The sequence below is a fragment of the Aulostomus chinensis genome, chromosome 17 (assembly GCF_037954235.1).
Source record: "Aulostomus chinensis isolate RoL2024-O1b breed Wild chromosome 17, RoL_Achi_v1.0, whole genome shotgun sequence".
Lineage (NCBI taxonomy): Eukaryota > Metazoa > Chordata > Actinopteri > Syngnathiformes > Aulostomidae > Aulostomus > Aulostomus chinensis.
Window position 1 is genome coordinate 22,355,920 of NC_141336.1, and position 21,727 is coordinate 22,377,646.

The 21,727-nt window shown below is 41.1% G+C and overlaps 1 protein-coding gene across 5 annotated transcripts in view; it reads right to left on the reverse strand.

Moving 5' to 3' along the window:
* zdhhc14 (zDHHC palmitoyltransferase 14) overlaps nt 1–21,727 on the reverse strand; it is a 48,418-nt gene that overhangs the window by 12,696 nt on the left and 13,995 nt on the right. For all 5 annotated transcript variants that reach the window (XM_086183668.1, XM_086183665.1, XM_086183667.1 and 2 more), the window contains 4 exons: nt 18,848–19,008; nt 5,753–5,905; nt 2,504–2,641; nt 1,494–1,542 (listed from right to left, as the gene is read on the reverse strand). In XM_086183668.1, the coding sequence (XP_086039794.1) occupies nt 1,494–1,542; nt 2,504–2,641; nt 5,753–5,905; nt 18,848–19,008 (501 nt within the window). The remainder of the gene's footprint in view (nt 1–1,493; nt 1,543–2,503; nt 2,642–5,752; nt 5,906–18,847; nt 19,009–21,727) is intronic.

A 21,727-nucleotide genomic window follows, 5' to 3' on the forward strand; every position in this document is an offset into this window, starting at 1 on the left:
TTTGTCAGAGTCTTTCACTTCTTTGCGAGGACAAACAACTCTAGTACCTCTTTATTAAGTTCTGCAGGACATGGACTGTTATCTGCTACGCTTGGCACACAATTTTCCGGCAGAGACCCAGTTATCACACCCAGCCATAGAGCGAGGAGCAGTTCCATGCCCCTACGCTCTCCTCTTGTGACTGTTGTGTAGTAGCCTGATTCTGAACCGCCTAATCAATTCCTGGTACTGGATCCTGGTCCTATTATTAAATATTCAGCGAAGCAGGCAAGCAACATGGCAGGCCATAAACTTTGTCTCAAAATGAACTAATGCCAGATGGATGATAGGAATTGAGGACAGCAAGAAGCAGAGCAGACGAATTCATCTCTATTTACTGTAAAACTACCTTGAACCAGGCCCTGGTAAAACCTCCTGAGCTCTCCAGTCTGACGAACACCTCATCCTGAATATCATGTACAGTTCTAAACTCCATTATCATTTTTATTTTCTCTCGAGATGTACCAATCCAGATTTTTTTCCATTTCAATACCAGATCTTTTTTTATTCAACTGTTTTTGAAAGCATTATGTTACAGGTTACATTATGAAGCAGTAGTAAAACACGCAGAGAGCAAAAAAATTGACAGAAATGCATTAAATTTAAATGTATTCCAGAACAATTTCGTTGAACTGTAAGTCTGTACTGTAAGACACTGGATCAGTATGAGGACCGGCGCCTTCATGAAGTCAGCTGATACGTGAATAACATCGGTAACTACTATCTTCATCATGACGACATTCAAATATTTTAAACTTGCATTTGAGTTTGGTTTCTGGCACAACCTTACCAACCTCCAAGGTGCATGGAGAATGAAAGAGATCACGGCGAGGTCAAAAAGCTCCAGCAGCACTAACCCGGAAGACCCTGATCAAGGCCACCAACCGAAACATGTTGGTCTAATAAAGTTGTTTGATCAACTGCAAGTGCTGCTGGCACTTTCTGACCTCGCCTCGCTTGGATTTTCCACAGTCCACTGGGTGTTGAGACAATAAGCTGACTTATAGAGTAATTGTAGCAGCTGGGTCTTAAGAAGACTCTCACACACTTGGCATCTATCGCGTAGACACACCCTAATCTCACTCACACAACATCTCTGAAGAGGGAAGCCATATGAAATCAAAGAAACACGGAATCAACTGGCAGAGGCAGAGGAGCTGGCCTGTGTGCTGTACACGACCAGACCAGTGGGATGGGATTAATCAGCCGTGCACCAGTCATGCAACGACTACAACCCTGCAGAATACGGCATGAGCAGTGGATGGAAATACTTTCAGAGGCATTTTCTGCGAATGCTTCCAGACCTACACAAGAACCTGGGTGCACCATAATTTAAATGACGTTGACAGTAAAACAAAGCAACCAAGTCACATTATGAAGAGAACACAACAAAAGACAGACAAAAAACATGTTTGACAGTAAATGTCAAATCTTGAATTTTAGTAAAAGGATATCTGGCAGGGCTATCTTTTAGTGCACTGAGGAAGCCGTTTTCATGGGAGCCTGTGGAGGAAGAAAGGCAGAGTTTCGGTTAGAACACTGTGCAATTGTGTCCTCAGCGGTATAGACACCTCAAGAAGTATTGCATGACAGCCTCAGGCAACTTTGAATGAAAAAGCTGGTATCAAATAATGTGTACTACACACCCTGGAGCCATTACCTGCTGCAAACACTTACTTGGTTGAAGTGTAAACAAGATGAACTGAGCTGGGCAGAGTGCCCACTTAAATTGACACTCCAATTTAAACTTCCATCTGTGATGAGGGGGAAGATGCAGCCAGTGGAGCCACCAAAAAGTAAATGTTGGTCAGTTGTATGTGACTGTGGCCACATGTCTGTGGCTCCAATCAGCCAGCTCAATCAGAGTTGTTTTGCCTTTTAATTATAGCAAACTCAGACGAGTTCAGAGATAAAATGCTGAGACTGAGGCTCCCAATGTTAGTGCTGGAGGAGCGGAGGCACCTTTTGATTTGAAGCATTAGAAATGTCAAGCAGGTTTTGCCAGAGTAAGTAACATGCTCTTCCCCTTGCTCTGAAATTCACGAAGAGAACAAAAGAATTCAGACTGCCGCCGTGTCTTTTTGCCACATTTGACAGCAGTCACGACTCGAAAGTGAAACTGTACACAGAAAAGATCAAAGAATGCAGGAAAGCTTCGTAACTGATTTAAAAAAAAAAAAGTATTAATGAGCCCTGCAGTTTCCCATACTAATCTGAGCTAGTATTTCTTTCTCCAATGCAACGTTGACACACAGACTGTCAGTTATGCATTCACACAACACAAACACACACACACACACACACACACACACACATACACACACACACACGCCACAGTCTGCTCCCAGCAGGAAAGATGGTAACAAGCCAGAACACTGCAGTATTTCATAACGCCCACTTACAACCTGCTGTGTGTCTGTGTGTGCATGTGTGCCATGCACAAGCCCCCCCCCCCCATACTTACTTAAAATGATGTGTGTAATGACAAAGGCAAAGATGAAGATGGTGAGGAAGGAGAGGGAGAGGATGAACATGTAGAAGAAACGGTAGTTCCTCCTTCCCACGCAGTTTCCCACCCAGGGACAGTGGTGGTCAAAACGCTCTACATGGACAAAGAGAGACAGACGAGGGGAGAGAGTCAAATAATTATTTTACATATAAAGTCTTTTCATCTCAGCTCACTGCTGCCACATCTCTTATTCTCTTGTCTGAGGTTTCCAGTATTTATTCATTTTTATACCTGTATGTAGAACTCAGAAATCTCCAGAAAACATCTTAATGTCAGAAACCAGACATCTCTATTTTAAATAACCAGGTTACTTCAGTGTATGTAAACACACAGCGTAAGTTTGAATCTGTGGGAAATTTGAGGGGAAAAGAATCGTCCCACTGGATCTAGGCATAATATACACATTTTTCACATAGTGCAAACTAGCTATTTATATAAACTAGCTCATAAAAGAATCTAGTTGGCCGACATGTCTGAAAAACTCTCACGGTCACTGTGGAACTGTGTGAGGGTTAAAGATACTTGGTCAACAGACGAATTCCCTCCAGCAACAACAGAATATTTTAGGACAATTGAGGGATTGTAAAGGCAAAAAGTCAAACAAGAGGTGTTTTACTAGAAAAGTGTGGACAAGAATGCTGTATGTCGTTCGCAGAGATCCCGAGTGACTCGGCTAGAAGACTTTGACAGTGTTCAACTTTTTGAATGCCAACAAAGTGTTATTCAATAGCACAGAGAAATGTAGGGGAAATGCATTCAGATTCAGATGAGTGAGAGTTACTTTATTAACAGACGTCAGGAGCAGCTCCAGCACATGTGTCGTTTCACGGAATGCTCCAGATATGCAGAGTTTCACTGTTAGTGTGCTTATTTAATTAGAAGAGGATGGAGGGGGAAAGTTACAATATTCAAATCAGATTAATACATGAGTCAAGGCAAAGGTTTTTAATATTGGAAAAGTCAGGATGTGATTTTACACTCCACCTTGAGGTAATTCAAAAGGATAAGAGAAGGCTCATTGCTTTTAAAATATCTAATTTTACCTTCAACCCTCAAACCCACGAGACAGTAGATGGATACCGGGGGTGAAAACTGCCTGTGTAGCAGCGTCTTCCCTATGACGATGATTTTTAAAGTGGAGTCAAAAGCTTGAAACTGCAACAAATTCGATTTTATGCTGATCTAATGCTAGTCTGTGTTAATTTATTTAATTGTTTGATTATAAAACACAATTTCCTGAGGACCAGCATCAAAGCCTCATCTGATGTCCTCCAATTAAAGCGATGCATTTAGCTTGAAGCTAATGGAGAAAGATGGCTAACAATAGCTACAGAAGCAAAACAACAGCAGAACTGTCCAAAGTGTGTTTGTTTACAAAGACAAGGGCATCATTCACTATATACCATGTCTTCTTTATCAGCTGTATGCACATTAATCCACAAACACTTTTATTTGAGCTCAAAACAACCAAACTGTAACCCTTCTAGTTGGATAACGGTTCTCCACAGTTGCTCACAATATCACCAAACTGCAAGTGTCACAGTTGTTTGTCTCTGTGTGTTGTTTACTTCATTTGGTGAAAAACTCATTTCAGCAAACAGACCAGAAATTATGTAAGCTTACATCAAATGTACAAAGCTGGCCTCTGTCTTCTACTGGAATATAAACACGAACAGATAAATCATCTTATATAATGTAAAGGGAAAATAGAGCAGGACTACATGGAAAGGGAAGTATTGTGTGTCTGTGTCATAATTCTGTACTCTTATAAGCTTCGACTGTCACTCCCGAGAGGATCGTCCTCCTAAAAAGGAAGCGACTCTGCCATAATCCTGTCCTCCATGTCCACTAGGGAGGTCCTATCCATTATGGCTGCTAACTTATTTAAGAGCTGGTGAGCCCCTTGGCATTTACAGCACAAGAGGCTGCAAGGGAGAGAGAGACTAGGGGAGCACTCAGCACCTAATGTGATCCCCAGTTTACACTTTAAAGGTATAATATGTAACGTTACACCTACACTGCCTCTAGCTGCTCCAACAATCTTCAGCTCTTTTATTAATCTGCAATCTGAGACAGTCGAAAAACACATCAGCAACTGCTAATCTCAGTATAGGAAAACTAGAGGAACAGTGGATGGAAATAAGTAAAATCTACTCAGTATAGTTTTGAAGCCGACAGACAGACAGACAATAATTTTCCCTACAAAGCATTAAAGTGTAGCAAAAATTCATCTAAATCCCCAAACTGTGGTTGGATTGCTCCAATTCTTTTGCGCTGCTACAGATCATCAGTAAGGATGTGCAAAATTTTCTACAACTTCTTCTCCCCTCCTTGGATAAAGCTAGAGGATACTTCCCAACCAGCCTAGGGATGAAGGCATCGCTAATGGAGAGCAGCATTATAACTCTGACAACCCCAGCGATAGTAGCAGCATGTTGATTCCACTTATAGCCTGCTAGCTCACGAGTAGCCTGTTAGCTTGTTTTTGTTCGCAGTGTCCACAGTCATCGGAAATCCACAGCTGGTTATTCTTTTTTCCAATGTACTTGAGGCAAATATGGGACCAAGTAAGGAGAAGCTTTGCGAACGCAAATTGGTTCATGGTCATTTCTGCAGAATATAAACACACTTTAAAGTTTGTTAAGAGACTTACTGCCTCCAAACAAACAGCTGGAGGTATTTGTGTAACGTAGACTTGAGGTTTGCATACATATGTCTATATGTGCTCACCTAATTGTATCATCGTAGTAAGATTCATGCAGTGCTGTTTCCTGATCACGTGGTTGTGAAACCTACAAAAGTGAATAATGAACCTAATGCTCATTTTCTTTCGGTTGCTCTCGTTGCAAATATTCTCTCCTCCGGGTGGATGCCAGTTTGTCCAGTGTATATTCTGTCTATTCCCTGTAGGTTTTCATCAGTAAGCTAAAAAATTTAACTTGGATTGAGATCTCAAAAATGGTGACAATCTTTGTAACAGCAGATCAAACACAAATGATGTGTACTCCAGTTTGTGTTTTGTATATGTTGAGTGTTAATGTATGTGCCCGGGCAGTTCAAGGGTTGATATGCCAGCATTTTTATCAACTTTTTTTTTTACCAACTCATTATCATGGAGTTTTTGCTTGCGTGTTTGAAGAAACTAAGAGCCAAGTAAGGCAAAATTCATCAACCCAAACTTACATCAAATCATTTTTCACTCACCCACACAATTGTCACAGAGGCTGCAGTGGGAGGCACGAGGTGGTCTGAAGATTTTGCAGGTGAAGCAATACTTCAGCTTGACTGTTTGGCCATTGATGACCACCTCCTTGGTCCTGGGCGGAGGCCTGTAGCCCGTGCTGCCATTAGCCACATCTTGAGAGATGGAGAGAATAAAAAAGAGATGCTATGAGGGTATATTTATATTCCACCTACAACAGCTGCCTTAAAGAGGAAGAAACTTTTGAAAATCTTCACTGAGATGAAGCCACGGTATCTTTACCTCTGATAAAAGATTCAAGTCATATTTCAAAGTACAACCTTCACCCGTTATTTTCAATGTCCCCACCTTTCTTGCTCTTTCCCCACATCTCCTGTACATAGACTAATGCTGTGTGTCAAAGTTGCTGGCCAGAAAAGCTGGTCCTGCTGATAACCAATTAACACCGCAGCCCTCAAAGGAGGGGCCACTTCCTTTTTTTAAAAAAAAAGAAAGAAAGAAAGAAAAGAGAAGAATCACACACGAAAGGTAGTTCTGATATTGTGAGCAGAAATTCTACTATGCAACTCCAGATTATAATGCAAAAAGAAAATTGCAGCAAACCTCTCTGAATGTTTCCTGGTGCAGTGAGGCAGCAGTGATGACCGGTTAAATGCTACAGATGAGAGGGATGATGGTGATTTTCAGGCCATAAAAAGGTAAAGACTGTATCCCATTATTACTCAGCTCACTTTGAGCACTTCCACATACCCGGACAGTGGGAGACAGTGTGTGTGTATGTGTAGGAAGATCATTCTGAGATCATTTGCACAGAAGGCCGTAGCACTGCTAACAATGGTGGATGAATGTGCGTCTGTGGGGGGATGTATATGGAGCGTGAGGCTTGTGTGGGTGTTTGACATTTCTAAAGGAGAGCAGAGGAAATGCTGCTAGTGAGTTCTGCTCTATTGAATTCGTCTCTTATTGTGATCAATGCATAGAGAGCGTTCCTCTCTCCCCTCTACACTCCCCATGCCCTCTCAGGAGACTCCACTGAGGGAAACAAAAACATGAGCGGAATGTGTGAACGATGTAAAGTACAATTCAGACAACTGTGTTTAACCACAAAGAATCATTATGTAGTTTTGGTATTAACAGTTAAAGTCAGAGTCAAAATCCTTAGTGTGTGTGTGTGTGTGTGTGTGTGTGTGTGTTGGGTGTGGGGGGGGGGGTCCAAAATACAGTACTAAATCAGATGCACTGGCGATATTACAATTATCTTGTACTTATCTGAACATTTAGGCTACCTAGATGTGTCTTGTTAGAGGTTACTTGTCTTTCTGCTTTGTTTTTTTAAATGTCATTTGTCAATTTGCTATATGACTAAAAGACTATAATGAATACTACACTAAATTAAACCTTTGTGCAATCAAATTTAAGTTAAAAAATAATTTAAAAAGTAATTTTACTCCCCCAACATCATTCCATCATTATCTGGGTAACATGTCATGATATTATCACACTCTGAGTTACTCTGTTACTTCTACCCAAGCTGGGGTCAGTTGTGATTGAAGTCAGTGAGAGTTGGGGAGCTGAATGTATTATATGTTCTGTATGTTTGCTGACCTGCCAGCGCCAGTCTGTCTCCTCTCCTAATATCACTTCGTACCTCAAGAGACAATATTGAGTTAGGACATCATTAGGGAGAAGTAGCATTACTCCGAGCTTCCTCTGGATGCCTGGACTCCTCACTCAAACTTGTGGGCCAAGCCACCCAACAAAGGAAACTAAGTTTGGTCTCTACCCAAAGCTTGTGACTGTACGTAAGGACTGGAACATACATCAGCTCCTTCTTCAAAACAGGCTCATGCAGTTGTAAATTACTGATTATTCCATTCTGTCCCCCCCAAACAAACTTGAGATACCTCCTAAGATCTCACTACACTCAAGGAAGTAGCTCCGTCTGGTAATGTTCTGCCCCTAATTGTTTGGAATGTTGGGTATGACGCACTAGATAATTAGCAAACTTAAATATTTAAATGGCAAATATGAAACCCCAGTTGACTTTGGATGTTTACACAAAGAGAGAAAAGATGCTTGTGTCTAAATTTAATGCCTTTTAAGCCTTTACAGAGATAAATCTGTGCAAATCAGAGCAGTTGCGAAATTCTTCAAAACTAATGCTTCACAGTTCACTGGACACTGGTAAGTTTTCCAAGAAGCTGTAAAATCATTTGACATAAAACGTATTAAATGAAACCCTTTCAGTAGAAGCTCAGAAAAAGTCCCCATCCAGAAATAGAATTCTTGTGCAGATTTTAAAAGTCTGAATAGAGTCTGTGGTTGATCATCCATTACAGTGGAGAACATTGGGTCTGTAGGATAGGATCTTGTGCATTTCATTTCGAAATATGAAAATCAGGCAATTAACAGATATGCTTCAAATTCAATGGGTTCTTCCTGCTGACCGACACAAAGAAACCAACATATGCAGGTGACAACTTCAGCTCCTCAGTACAGATATAAAAACAACAACTTCAAAGCACGAGGTTTTATTTTTTAACAACAGTTGAGACTCTCCGCCCATCTCAAAAACAACAGAAAGTATGTGGTATGAAATTTCTTGGTTCATCAACCATCAAATTGCAGCCCAGCCTTAAATATCTAACTGCCATTGTATTTCAACACAGTGTCCTAGAAACCATCTGTGGTAGGAAACCTCAACAAGCCCATCAACATTCACAACACTTGTTTGCAGATGCCTGCAGGGTCAAAGTGGGCGAGCAGGGATATCAAAGTAGCTTTCCTGTTGAACAAATCCATTTATACACTTAGCCATCCTGGCAGCTGGAGCTCCCTCATATATCAGTGTCCAGAGGGAGATACCTCAGAGAGATGGACCGGGCCAAAAAGTTAAGAGCTAGAAAAGAAGGCCAGGTAGACTGGGAAGTGATTTAGCAGAAAAAAAAACACAAACACATCTGCATACACAAAAGCTTAATGAGGGTTCAATGTCATTCAGATTCTGTTAGGCGTTGTCTGGTGGGGTATGAGGGGAAACTAATTGCTATCCTTCTGTGTATGTGCGGGAGATATTTTATTGGACAGCATTTAAAGCAGATGTGCCAGCGCTTTTCCAAAAAACACTGGGATTTTTTTTTTTTTTTGCTGCAAAGCTTTTTTCGGTATGGATACAATGCAAGGCAGTTGTATTAATAATTTATTCTCATTTTTCATTGCTAATTCAGCACTAATTTTCTTTCTAGCTGGTTCTTTTTTTTGCTCTGAAGATACCACATAATGAAAAATAGATAAATGTTGCAGTATGAATGAAATAGATGAAGAAACCTATAAATTGTCAGGCAAGTAAGCAATAAAAAAAAATAAAAAAACATGGCCTAAAACATATGCAAAACAGCATACTGTCTCTGACATCATGTGCACCTCTAGTCATTTGTTCGAAGGAAAGTTGTAGAGATATCATGTAACTTTTTTGAGTCAAATTTATTGCATGGCCTATAAAAAAAACAACAAAGTGTAAAATATATGGAGCAGTCGGTTTGGAATGAGGACTGTCATAACAAGCAGCCACTTACAAATAACTGCACCAAAACACAAAGCCAAGAGTCAATAAATTACTTCTGAATCGCTTATGGCCCACCATTAACAAAAAGAACATGATCCACAAATTATGTATCATGTCGTAAAAATGGGACATTTGTATTTTATAGTTCTGGCACTGAGTTATGTCCAGTGATCATTTTTGAAAACAGAGTGGATGTGCGTTTATATCAATTAATATGAAATACATCTCTGTATCTCTACAGTGTCCAGGAAAGACCATTTTTGGCAGAATGCTGCATTCCATGCACACATAAGTATATAAATGTCTACGTCACACTTCAATACGCCACCGAGATCAGAATACACATCTGATTCTGATAATACTCTGACTATGGCTGTCTTTGGGTTGAGGCAGACAAAAAATTCTATAAAACACTGCAGTGTCTTACTCAGATATTTAATCAGGTTACTATCAGAATATTTCCATCGAAACATAGCCAAGAAGAAGGCATGACAATATCCAAAGCTTGACTAAAAAAAAAAAAAAAGGGTGAAGTATCAGGGTATTGGTATTCTCATTGTTAGTGTGTGTGCCAGTAAAACAGCCAGATTCTAATCAAGTCTTTTTCACTATCTGTAAGCAACTGGATGAGCCAAGAAAACTGAGATGAAATAGAGGAGCTGTAGTATTTTTGCCTCAGGCAAATTCCTCTTAACAGCATTCGGAGTTAATCAATCAATGATAGATATTAAAAAAGAGCTTCAAGTTGTTTTAGGGTGTGGATAAAACTGTGAGTGTGGCTGTGTTTGACCTGGCATCGACAGTGACTTCACCCAAAATGAAGAGAGGACACACGAGGCAATGATGGACAGCGTGTGGACACAAGTACTATTTACATGAATGTGTCCTGGAGTACACTGACCGCCAGCTCACCTGGCTGACATCCTCTATTTAAAAGAAGACTGAGCACAATATGGAAATACAAAAAAGCTACAGTGCAAGCAGAGCTACAAAGAGTTTGAGTCCAACAAGCATGTTTGCATTGTCTTGGAGCAGGAAGAGGAAGCTGTAACAACGGGTGATGAATATAGCTCTCAGGTAATGTGCTGAGTGTTGAGCTGAAGCCATTTAAATGAACTTCTATCAAGGTGTGCTGGCACTGGCAGCCCCACAAACCATTTTAACAACAGCAAAATACAAAAAGTGAGTAAGAGAAGATAACACTTGATGAATTTGGCAATAAAGAACATTTTATAAAAGGTATTTATAACTGTGCTTTAGTCCTCAATATTCAGGTGACAACCCCCCCCCCCCCCCACCACCACCACCACCCACCCACACACACACACACACAAAAGATAAAAGATTTGATCATATGTGACAAAATGAATTTGGTTTAAAAGCAGCTGCCTACAGCTTGTGTCTGTTATGAATGATGAATCAATTTCCTGAGTCACTTTCAGGAGTCATGAGAAGTTTATATCTTGTAGCAGTGAAACGTATTTCTTTAAAGAACAGGACACACAACAAGTGAAACTACCAAATCTATTATCTTGGATTTTTGATGTTTGGGGTGCTACAACTTGCTTACACAGTTTAAGATTATATTTCCCATGAACAACATTTTGTCTGAAGCCACAGGCTATCAGATTTCTAAATATATTTTGATACCGGATACTGTTACGCACGTGAGTAAAAGATGACTTAAAAAGGCAGCAGTCTAAAAGGTGACAACTGAACAGATTATGACTTTGGAGTGGCCGCTGAGTTTGTCCTCAGCAGTCATGTCAGCTGAATGGTTTCCATAACTGACAGGACCCCCCCCCCCCAAAAAAAAACCCAACAACAAACAAATAACCCACCAAACAAACAACAATGACAACAACAACAAAGGATTAAAAATATATATATATGTGTGTCTTTGGACCGGCCGTCATTTTGACTGATTAGAACACTGATGAGCTGCAGTTAACAGCTGCTCCCATGGTGCAAAGGAAGCTTTTGCTACAAGGCTCCAAACTATTCTCATACCGGATGACAACGGGCTCACGGCACCAGGAGCATCGCTCTGGGCATCACATATTGACATGAATAGCTTGACACCGGAGTTAATTGACAGCCCACTGTTTTGATTAAAGACCAGGTGCCTTGTTTGTCTGTATTACACACCCGGGGCCATGATAAAGTGCCACTGTTTTAAGACCTGGGATGACAATGAGTCGAGTGGGATTTCTGGATGATGCGAAAAACAAGCACTTGCTAACATGGCGCCAGTAATCCCAGTCTTCAGTGTGAAAGAAGGCTGTAGGTTCAGACAATATGAGGACACTGACTCCATTACACAACAGAGATGACATTATTTTAGGCAGTATTTATGTTCCTTTTCAGCCAGTAATCCATTCTATACCCTTGTCTCCTCATGTCACTATTTCATAATACTATCAATAATAGGCTTCCTCAATGTATTTTTTTATTGCCTAAAATTTATAATAGGACAGGATAAAGTCAGCTCCTACCTCATATGCCACCAAGCTTTGTGCCAGCCCTCTCCTCTTTTAACAACTGGTCTTGACATTTCACACCTTGTCCGACTACAAAGGTGGTGTGCACGAACAGCAGTGGTTGGGTGCCAACCACAATTCATCAGTCAACAACAAAGGAAAAAGTGAGTTGCACTTGTAATCCAAATGCAAATGATTTGCCATAAATCAAACATTTCATACACGGAGCGAGAGAATCATTCTTCTAAAACACCACACTTACATCACACACATGTTCAGACATGGAATTATTCCTGGCTGTACTTTGAGCACATCACATTTTCAGATATTCTCATTACAACATGTAAAAAAAAGGACTTAAGCCCCCACCTTCAAACAACCATATTGACTGCTCCTGCAGTCATGTAAAGCTTAAATGTCATTGCATCCTCCACTGGTGTTCCCATTCTTCCTTCAGCAGCCTGAGCACTGAGATTTCAAAAAATCTCTTTCCTCTGCTGGCAGCCTTAGAAAAAACAGCATGGCTTCCCTGACATTCAGCTGCTAGTTTGGTCCATATTAAGTAGAAGGAAGGAAACAGGCAGCTCTGACCATCTCTCTGATTAATGCTTCAGAGAGCCTTTTGGATTTGGCATGTAGTAGCTGAGGGGATGCCAGCCTGATCTGTCCTGGCATATTGGGCAGGCAGGCAGGCAGAACTACATAGACGAGACGCTTACAGGGAAGAAAAATCAAGTTGTCTCAATTTCAGACGGGGATTAAAAAATAAACGCTGCTTTGTACTACCCTCCCCCACATCACACACCTTTCCCAAAAAATGTTCAGGTCTTCAAAGATTTTCAGATGTGATATGATTCAAGTAGAGATTGTGAGACAAGATATTGAGAATGAAGATATTTTCATCTGATCCTCGTATTTTTTTACCTGTGTTAAAGTCATCTATGCTTCAAACAGAACGGCTGCTTGCTTGAAAACTTCTGGATATCCAATTTGACTTGACATTAATCACACAGCCAAAAGGGTCCTTCTCAGCAAGGAACGCCTTCATTTCCATGTCTACTGCTGTCAGTTGTGGTTCCCCCGACGATGACATGAGCTACCAAACGCTAGCAGAGCTGAAGCAACCTTCTTCATCTTCAACAATCTCCTGAAGTCATGTTTTCCAGGAGCACCTCCTCTCATAACACCTCTAACCCTCTAAGGATGAAGATACACCTATATGACACTGAAAAACTAGTACCAACAAGGCTATCTGCTACATCAACCCATATTTCCTAATTTGGGGTCAAAAGTTTGTGCTCGAACACACTGCAAAGCCTTCAGCTGATAGTGATCTATGTACATCCTGTAGGTGTGTGAGAGGAAATAGATCTCTACGGCAACAGGTGCCAGTAGTTCCTGTTTGCCATCCTTTTATGCTACTGGTGAGAGTGACGTGCTAAAAACTTGCAAATGGAACCGATGGTGGGAGTGACAAGAGGAGATAAAGCTGAAAATGGGAGGAACATCTTGTGTTTGTCCTCTTGTTGAATCCTTGGGTCAAAGGTCACTAAAATCCCATTTCTCTCATTCACTGAAGCTGACCAGCCAATCAGAGCGATTTCTCTCAACAAATGCTTCTGCTGCCAACTTAACATGCTTCATCATCCAGAAAACACAGCACAGACTACAGTCACACACTCGCTGACAGGCTGATATACTGACCAACACCTGACTGTCTTGCACGTTCTTACTGTGCACTTCTTTCCGTGATCTCTTGGCACTTTGTCTTATTGAGCAGATTTAGTCCTAAGTGCCTTCTCTGAGGCCTCATACTGCACTGAGCTTGTCACTTTGGATAAAACCAGCCGACAATGTAAATATAACATCGGCCACCCATTTCAAACTTTTCAAAAGTTGAAGGTTACATTTGGCCGACGTTCAAATATGTGCTCACAAAGATGACGGCAAAGGCCTAGCTATCAGCTCAACCTCCTCAAGTTCAGGGAGGAAGAGAGACCTTGATGGTACATATTGTAAAGACATTAGATCCTCTGTTGTTTGGTCAACAAATCAATGGTACTGGTGTCAATCCCGAGCCTGCAAGCAAGCACTCTGACTTTCACATGAAAACATCATTATATATTTATGAGGCTGATAGTGAAAATACTTCTTGGGTTATTGGAAGCCAGACTATTCAGGAAATTTCCCTTAAAATGAAGTAGACACACAAACAGGAGGCAAAATATTCCTTATGATTAGATTTGTATAGAAAATTATACTATAGGAGACAGATCAGCATGTGTAATGTGGTGAGCAAGTGCAGTTCCTCTGACTGCAACTCAAAAAGGCAGCCAAGATATGGAAAACAAAGCCTGTCTTTACATGACAGCAGCAACACTGATATGTGAAAATGCTCCCCATGCTGGCTGAGCCTGTCAGTTGCTTTATTACCATGAACCTCAGCAGAGTTATACAAGGACAAACTGGTTGAAAAAAAGAAGTGGTGAGTAAAAATGGACACTGACAGAAGAGAAGGAAAATGCAAAGAAGAATCCTATTAGTACCTAGTGGAGGAGTAGAGGAACTAAACACATAAAATGGATATAATAAGAGTGCAGTTTCAGCAGATATCGCAGGCCATTTGGCAACCCAAAAATGCAGGTCAATCATTTAAAAAATAAATGGGCATACAAAAAAAGTGAAGAACAGGAGACATGAAAACAGGGAATGAGTGTTCTCCTGTGAGCCACTAATGCTGGTTGGTGTTGGGGCTTGGAATGAGGTTGGATGATCAGGCTAAGAGCTAACAGATGTGCCAATAATGTCTTGCATGTAAAGCTGCCACGCCAAGGCAAGAATCAAAGAGCACAGATCTGGAACAGGGAACTGGAGAAAGCAGTGGGATGATGATTGAATGGAAAGACAGAGTAATGAGAGGTGCAATTAAAGACAGTCAGACAAATGAAGAGAAAAGCAGGAGGGGGTAAACATTAAAACCGCTTAAAGACCCTCTTCTGACCTGGTTATAACATGAGTGATCTGGCCATCAGTGGACCGCTCTAAACACACAAGTTCAAACCTGCCAGTGGAATGCATCACTACATGAGACTTGTAACTATGGGTATACCTCTTCAGGCATGCTAGATTCATGTAGAGAAATGACATTTTACATATATTTAGGAGAACACAATCTTGTTTGGAGATCTGGCTGGATCAGAGGGATAACTCTAAACAACACAGACTGTGTCTATTCCTTCGAGGATTCCAGGCATATCGCCCACAATGTTTGATACACTGGTAATACAATATATCTCTGTGGGCTTTATCAAATGATCAGGTGTTGTATAATCATAAAATATGCTGCCCTTGGGCCATGAATCAACAAGTATTTCAGCATACATGGAGGACATCAGCTGATGAGACGGCCTGATGTGGCCCAGGACATGCACGCATTCACACTGCAAAGTAAATATGGTCACACGTGGCGGATGACTTAAGAGTGCAGAGACAGAAAAATAGAAAGACAAAACATGAAAACTAGTGGGCACTAGGAGAGCACATACCACTGCAAAGGTGCTACAAATGTCTTCAGCTCCTCGTCCAGTTCTGGGTCAATTCCAGAATCGAATCGATTGTTCCTCAATTCAAGTTCTATCATCCAACCAATTGAAGCAAAATCAATGCACAACTTCATTATCCTGCTAAAAGACAAATTCACACTGGCGACCATCACATTACCTCCCTGACTGATGTAACAAACAGCAACTGTACAAAGCAACCACCCTTTAACAGAATTTCTCTAGTGGAGGGAGGCTGTAACCTTTACGTTCAGCCATTCCAGCTCAAGATACAAACCACTCAAAGGTTACAGACAGCTACTTATTTTGCTTGGAAATGCAGGCACAAAAGCCAATGAGGATGAAATGGTGGTGGTATTTGGGTCAAAGCTGTTCATTTATTCAGGCTTTAATTTGTTTATCCCCTGAAAAAAAATGTTTGCCAACATTTCTGCACAGTGCTCTTTGAGACCACTGCTCCAAGCTCTCTGTTCTTTACCTTCACTCCAAAAGCTTTTAAGTCTCCTAATGAGATTAATTAAGTCAGTCCAGAGTTTGTTTAATGAGGCCCCAGTGGCCTGAAGCATCGAATGGACCATTGCTATGAAATAGATGCTTCACACTCCAAGTAAAAGGACCAAAACTTTGAAGGAGGTTGAGGAGAGTGGTTATAATCCATTTAGTCATGGGCCAATGAGGTTGGCGTAAATTAATGGCAAGAAAAACACTGGTTCATTTTCCAGTAAATAAACTAAATTCCAGTATGAACTCCAATCATTTCATGGAATCACTCTGAGGTAGGAGCTGTTTTTTTTTTTTTTTTAAGCAAGAAGCAGCAGCAGACATCATATGAGTCCGAGACTAAAGCTTAGTTTATGCTTCTACGCTGCGGCGACGGCGTAGACCCTATGCCGTCATTAAGCATTCGAAGTTCTGTGTCGAGGGAACGCGTTGCTCTGCAATTCGACGCCAAGCTGCTGGGGGGATGTGGCTGTGTCTTTGTATGGTTTCGGGGGGCTCTTGTCGGATTCCAAAACAAAACTATTTACAACAGAAAGTCCAGTGCTTTTCTTTGAACGACTGTTTGCTTTCGTGAATCAAACTGTAAACTTTGAAAATGACAAACATGACTTCTTGTGGCCATATTTGTCGCGGAGGTTCTTCCACCTCTTCATGCATTCGGCGACCTCTGAGCGGACCAATCACTGTCCTTGACGTTCACGTCACGACATGAAGTCAGGATTTTTTAGAGGTGCATGTCAGGCTACAGCATAGGGTCCGCGTAGGGGTCTGCGTTGACGGCGTCGCCGTGACACAGAAGCATAAACCAGGCTTAAGGGGTGAAGGGGGAAGTCACGACGTCAGTTTGACAAGCACGCATGATGTGTCGAGATATATCAAAACTCAAGGCCCTATATTGGTTTACTCATAACTCCGTCTACATCTGTGCAGATGTATCTTACACATTAAACCTGGTGCATCTTAATCCATCTGTGAATCACACCTCTACTATCTTTCATAGGCAATAAAATAGTCACCAGCACTTGAATAGAGGCTACATCCAAATATCACATTTTTTGTTAATAATACATAAATTTTAAATTTCATTGCCAAATTCTCCACCTGTGCTGTAATGAGTATGAACAGTGACTCAGGACCCAACTCACAAACTGTAGTCGAGGTTCGTTCTGCTGCATGATAAGCTATTGTTAGTGCTGTGATGCTGGTAATTCAGTTACACCGTATCAGGCGGCTCCTCATGCACCAATAGGTTTACCTTTCACATCATAAAATGAACTTAGAAATTACAACAGTACAATTTATGAGTCAGGTAATACATTAGATAGAGGCCCATGGAGAGCTTGGAGTGAAATAAACAAATCAAAATCCATTTGGTAAAGGTAGCGCTAGTGCTTCACCTCAGGCTAAATGTATGGTGCCTTTAAAGGAGACTGCTTATGCTTTTGCGTGGTTTTGTCATACAAAGGTTTAAGTATATAGTATGTGTTTCAATGTAAAAGTACTCCAGACTGATCTGAACACTGTTTTTCTAACACCTCTGTGCTGAGCAGACGTTAGCTCATCACTGATTTCTTTCTACATGAGTCTGCTTCAGGCACGCTGCCCCTCAGCAGGCTTCCAGAGGATGGCCAATTAGGGGGAAAGTGGGCTCCTAGGCAGAGTGGCCTTAAACAGGCAAAAACTGCAATTTCTCATTTCAAGGATGGGCAGTAATACGGCATCCCAGGGTATTTTTGAAACTGTGACAGTCTCAATTTTCTTACTATTATACAAGAATTCTGCATGATGTCTACATATTGTCTGTCATTTTGTAGATACCAGTAAAAGAGCAGTAACAGATATTTTTAAATTAATGTAATTTGTCATCATAGGTAGGAAAAGACTACCGGTAGATATGTATCACGTGACAAACTCTCAAAACGTACAGTAAGAAATAAACAGACGTTCCTTGAGCCAAAAAAACAGAGGATGATACCGGAGAGAAGACACCTCCGTGGCTAAGACAAAGTTCTAGATGGTGAGAGGAAAGAGCATGTAAACCACTCCAGTGGTGACTGTCGGTGTACAATCAAAGACTGAGTGAGGGGGAGTCTGCAGGTTTGTTGATCGCGGATGGTGCCGTTATCTCAGGTAGGCACAAAAATGCAATTAAAAAGTATGCTCAATTTGGTGACGTGAAGGTATTTATTTATTTACAAAGATGTAAATGTTGCATGGCACACCTTTTCTCCAGCAAGGTACATCTCATTCTATCACAGCAAGTCAACACCTTCATCCTCTGCACATGCAGAGACTTTCCTGGCCACATCACAGCAGCAAAATCACAATAGCAGAGATCTCTTGTGTTTTTGTGGGTGTATAGAAATGGTTTCAGTTCATTATGAAACTATACTGGGAAAATAAGACTGTGGTGGGCCAACATGAGTCGGTATCTTGGGGATACCAAGTGCATTTCACCACGAGGTTTTCCCAAGTCATGAAGCACCCATCCATTTAAAAACATCTACAACTGTCTACTGAATACACACCCTGGTTCTATGAAAGGGAATCTTTCTAGTGGTGAAATGCTTCTGTCATAATAGGTTTTCATACTCTCAACAGAAGCACTAAGCACATGGCTGGTGCTCCCCCTTACTGCCACAGCAGGACCAAGAGCCTGTTTTCAGAAATTTTGCTTAAACTGCCAAAATGGAAACAAATAACAAGAGCGTGCCAGCAGATTTCCGACACTTTGGGGAGGACAGAGAGGACAATTCCCTGAGAAATAGTGAAAACAGATAACTACTCCAGTCATGCAGGGGAAGAGCACATTTCTTTGTTTCTTAGGTGAATGAATGTAACATCATCACATGGTTAACACATCACAACCATGTTAGCTATGCAAACGTTAACCATGAACATCCCAGCTCCTGGATGAATACCTTTCTTTCCAATTTGTCTCATACCTTTATTTCACATTTAAAAAATGATTTCACTGCAGCGCTGCCTTACCTATCTGCCTCTCCAGGTCGGCTGCTTCATCTGGCGTGGCCCTGGGCAGCACACCTGGGTCACTGAAGCTTGTTCTCAGCAGCGTCCCCAGCACAAAGAGAAAAAGAACACCTCCTATAACCGGGATGGCCGGGGTCAACTTTCGAGCCAGGAACGGACAGCTGGGAAGACAACAGAAGATGGAGAGTACGAAAAATAAGCAAAAGAACTAATGTGGCATGACATCACAAGATAGTTTTGTCTGACTAGTGTTGTGTTGCCTTGGGAGACTTCATGACAAACACAAGGTGATAGCCTGAGGTGTCAGGCTGCCCAAATACAAACAGCTCTTCTTGTAACGTGCAAACATTTGTAAGCAAAGCCTGAGAACAACACTGAAAGCCACTTGAGAAAAGCTGCGACATAATACCTGCAACTTGTTGCTTAGACTTGTCGTTTAACCAATAAGTTGATACAACTCCTTGAGACACAAACTGCCGTAAAGATCAGGATCTGCCCTGTGTTCTAATGAGCTCTAATGAGACAATCGCCACTAATCCTGTTTAACAGCCAACAGCACAGGTGGTTATCATAGTGAACACATTTAGTTCTGCCCGGAGAAGGCTGCTCCATCCCATTATGTTTGTTAGTGTCTATTGACTAGGATTTGCAGAAGTTGGGGTCAGAAAAGAGGTGGCATTCCAGATGAGGAGAACAAACCGAACATGTGGCAACCATATAATTTGAGTAAGGCTGTGTAGGAATGCAACATGAGGCCGAGGCAAGGTTCACAACAATATTAGTGAGCAATGCTGCATGGCTCAGGAGGTAGGAAGCATCAATTAGTCACAGGAAACATGCGGCAAAATCCAAACTGTTACCTGTAAAAAGGGGAGCACATGAAGTTAAAAGGAGAAGAAATAATAAGGCCAATAAAAGTAAAGTTTCTTTTAACATGACACAAATGGCACCAAACTACTTCTCAAAATATCATTTCATTTTTTAGATTCTTTTGTTCATGTGTCCAACATGCAATTTGGCAACATCAAATATCAGGATGTTATAAAGCAAACACCTCGTTATCATCCTGGTGGCACTGATATAGGGATGAGTGGTGCTTAAAAAAAAAGATCAAAAATTAAATTTTCATAAAAATTATCATCAGGAATATGTATATAATGGTGGAGTGGGTAAAGGCAAATATTAGAACAGCTAAAACAGTCTGGAAATTCAGAGCCCTTTAACGCATAAAAAGACAACAGATCGCCAAAGAACAAAGGACCACTGAGGGCTACAATTAAACAACAGAGGATGTGGTTTCAGTAAACAAAGGTTTTTAATTGCATTTTGTGAAGCTAATACTACAACATGTCTGTTTTAAATACTTGCGTACTTTCATACCGCACAATACATTTCATAAACCATAATGAGCACCCCCCCCTTTTACGTGTATGACAGGTCGCACCATCACAGCATCTCCTCGCTCAGATGGTAACACCTTGGGAGGGCGGTTACATCCGCTAATCCGTGCCAACATCAGTTTATCTCACATACCAAGCTAAACTATATTTAGGATTTGCCATGTTGGGTTCCACAAATGATAGTGGATGGGGAGGGGATGAAAGTGGACCTGGAGCATTATCATCAGCCCATCCTCGCTGCTGCTACCCAAAGTTATAGATGTAGCCACTTTAATCCAAGAGGAGAGGTCAACCAACTCATGAAGCAGAAGAAAAAAAGCCATGGATGTTTGCATATATTGCTGATATACTCACTCTTTGATTCAATTACCTATCTGGCACAATCAGAAGAGTGCAAAAATAATACACTCCACTTCATGCCTATATTCAAAACATATGTAAATCTAGAGACACAACATTTAGTCAATTAAATGTTGACCCGAAAAAATAAGCCATCTGCAGACAACATCATTGGCTGTAAAAAATTTGATTGCTCACTGGTTGCTGGCATTTTATAGACAAAGTGAAATATCATCTAATTAATGTAGAATAAAAACCATCACTAGTTACAGTACATATGAATCCGAGGTGTTTACGGTGTTTTGCAGAACAAGATTGAGCTGCTGAACTGGCTGTGGAGCTGTCATGCCATTAGCCAATCCATGTGGAAACCGTCTGGTGCTGCTGCTCTCTACATCTGGAGTGACACTGGGGTGTCTGGAACATCAGTGGGGGGTTGCAGAGAGGACCACATGGTGCAGAACAAACATTTCTGCACTTAAACACTTGCTTGGAGTTCCCAACAATATACAAACCTGTGACCCTCACACACACACACACTATTCATTAGAGCCTTTTGACTCTTTTCTAGCCTCAAGTTGTTGACATGGTGGGCTCCAGCACCTGGTCATGAGATTATAATCTATTTGATGCGATCCATTTAAACAGGAGGCAACATTACATAAACATTACATGTAGTAATTCCGTCCACTTGGCTGCTGTTTGATTTCCCATGCATGACTAAAATATCTTATATCCTTAACTTAGCATGTCCTTATCAGTGTTGAAATCTCGATTCCACCTCACTATGGCTCGTAAATTCCCAAATCTACTCTGTTTAAATTGGCAGTATGTAAATGTATGTGAAAATAATGTAACAAGCCACTCCCACCTGTACTGAGTTAAGAAGTAAAATGTAAATAAGGACTGAGGTTTTCCCACATTTTTTAAAAAGAAGCAGGCTAGGCTTCAAGCTCCAGAGTGTCACTTGCATTCTTTGTTGTGTCTCTGACTCAGTCAGATGCCAATCAGCTTGAGCGAGGCTGAGCGTGGCACGTTGCTAACTTACTAATAGCTCTCAGCTCACAGACAGACACAGAAGTTTTCTGATAGAACTTGTGGTTGTAAAAGTGGGTTCCATATTGCCTTCGAGCTTTAGAAT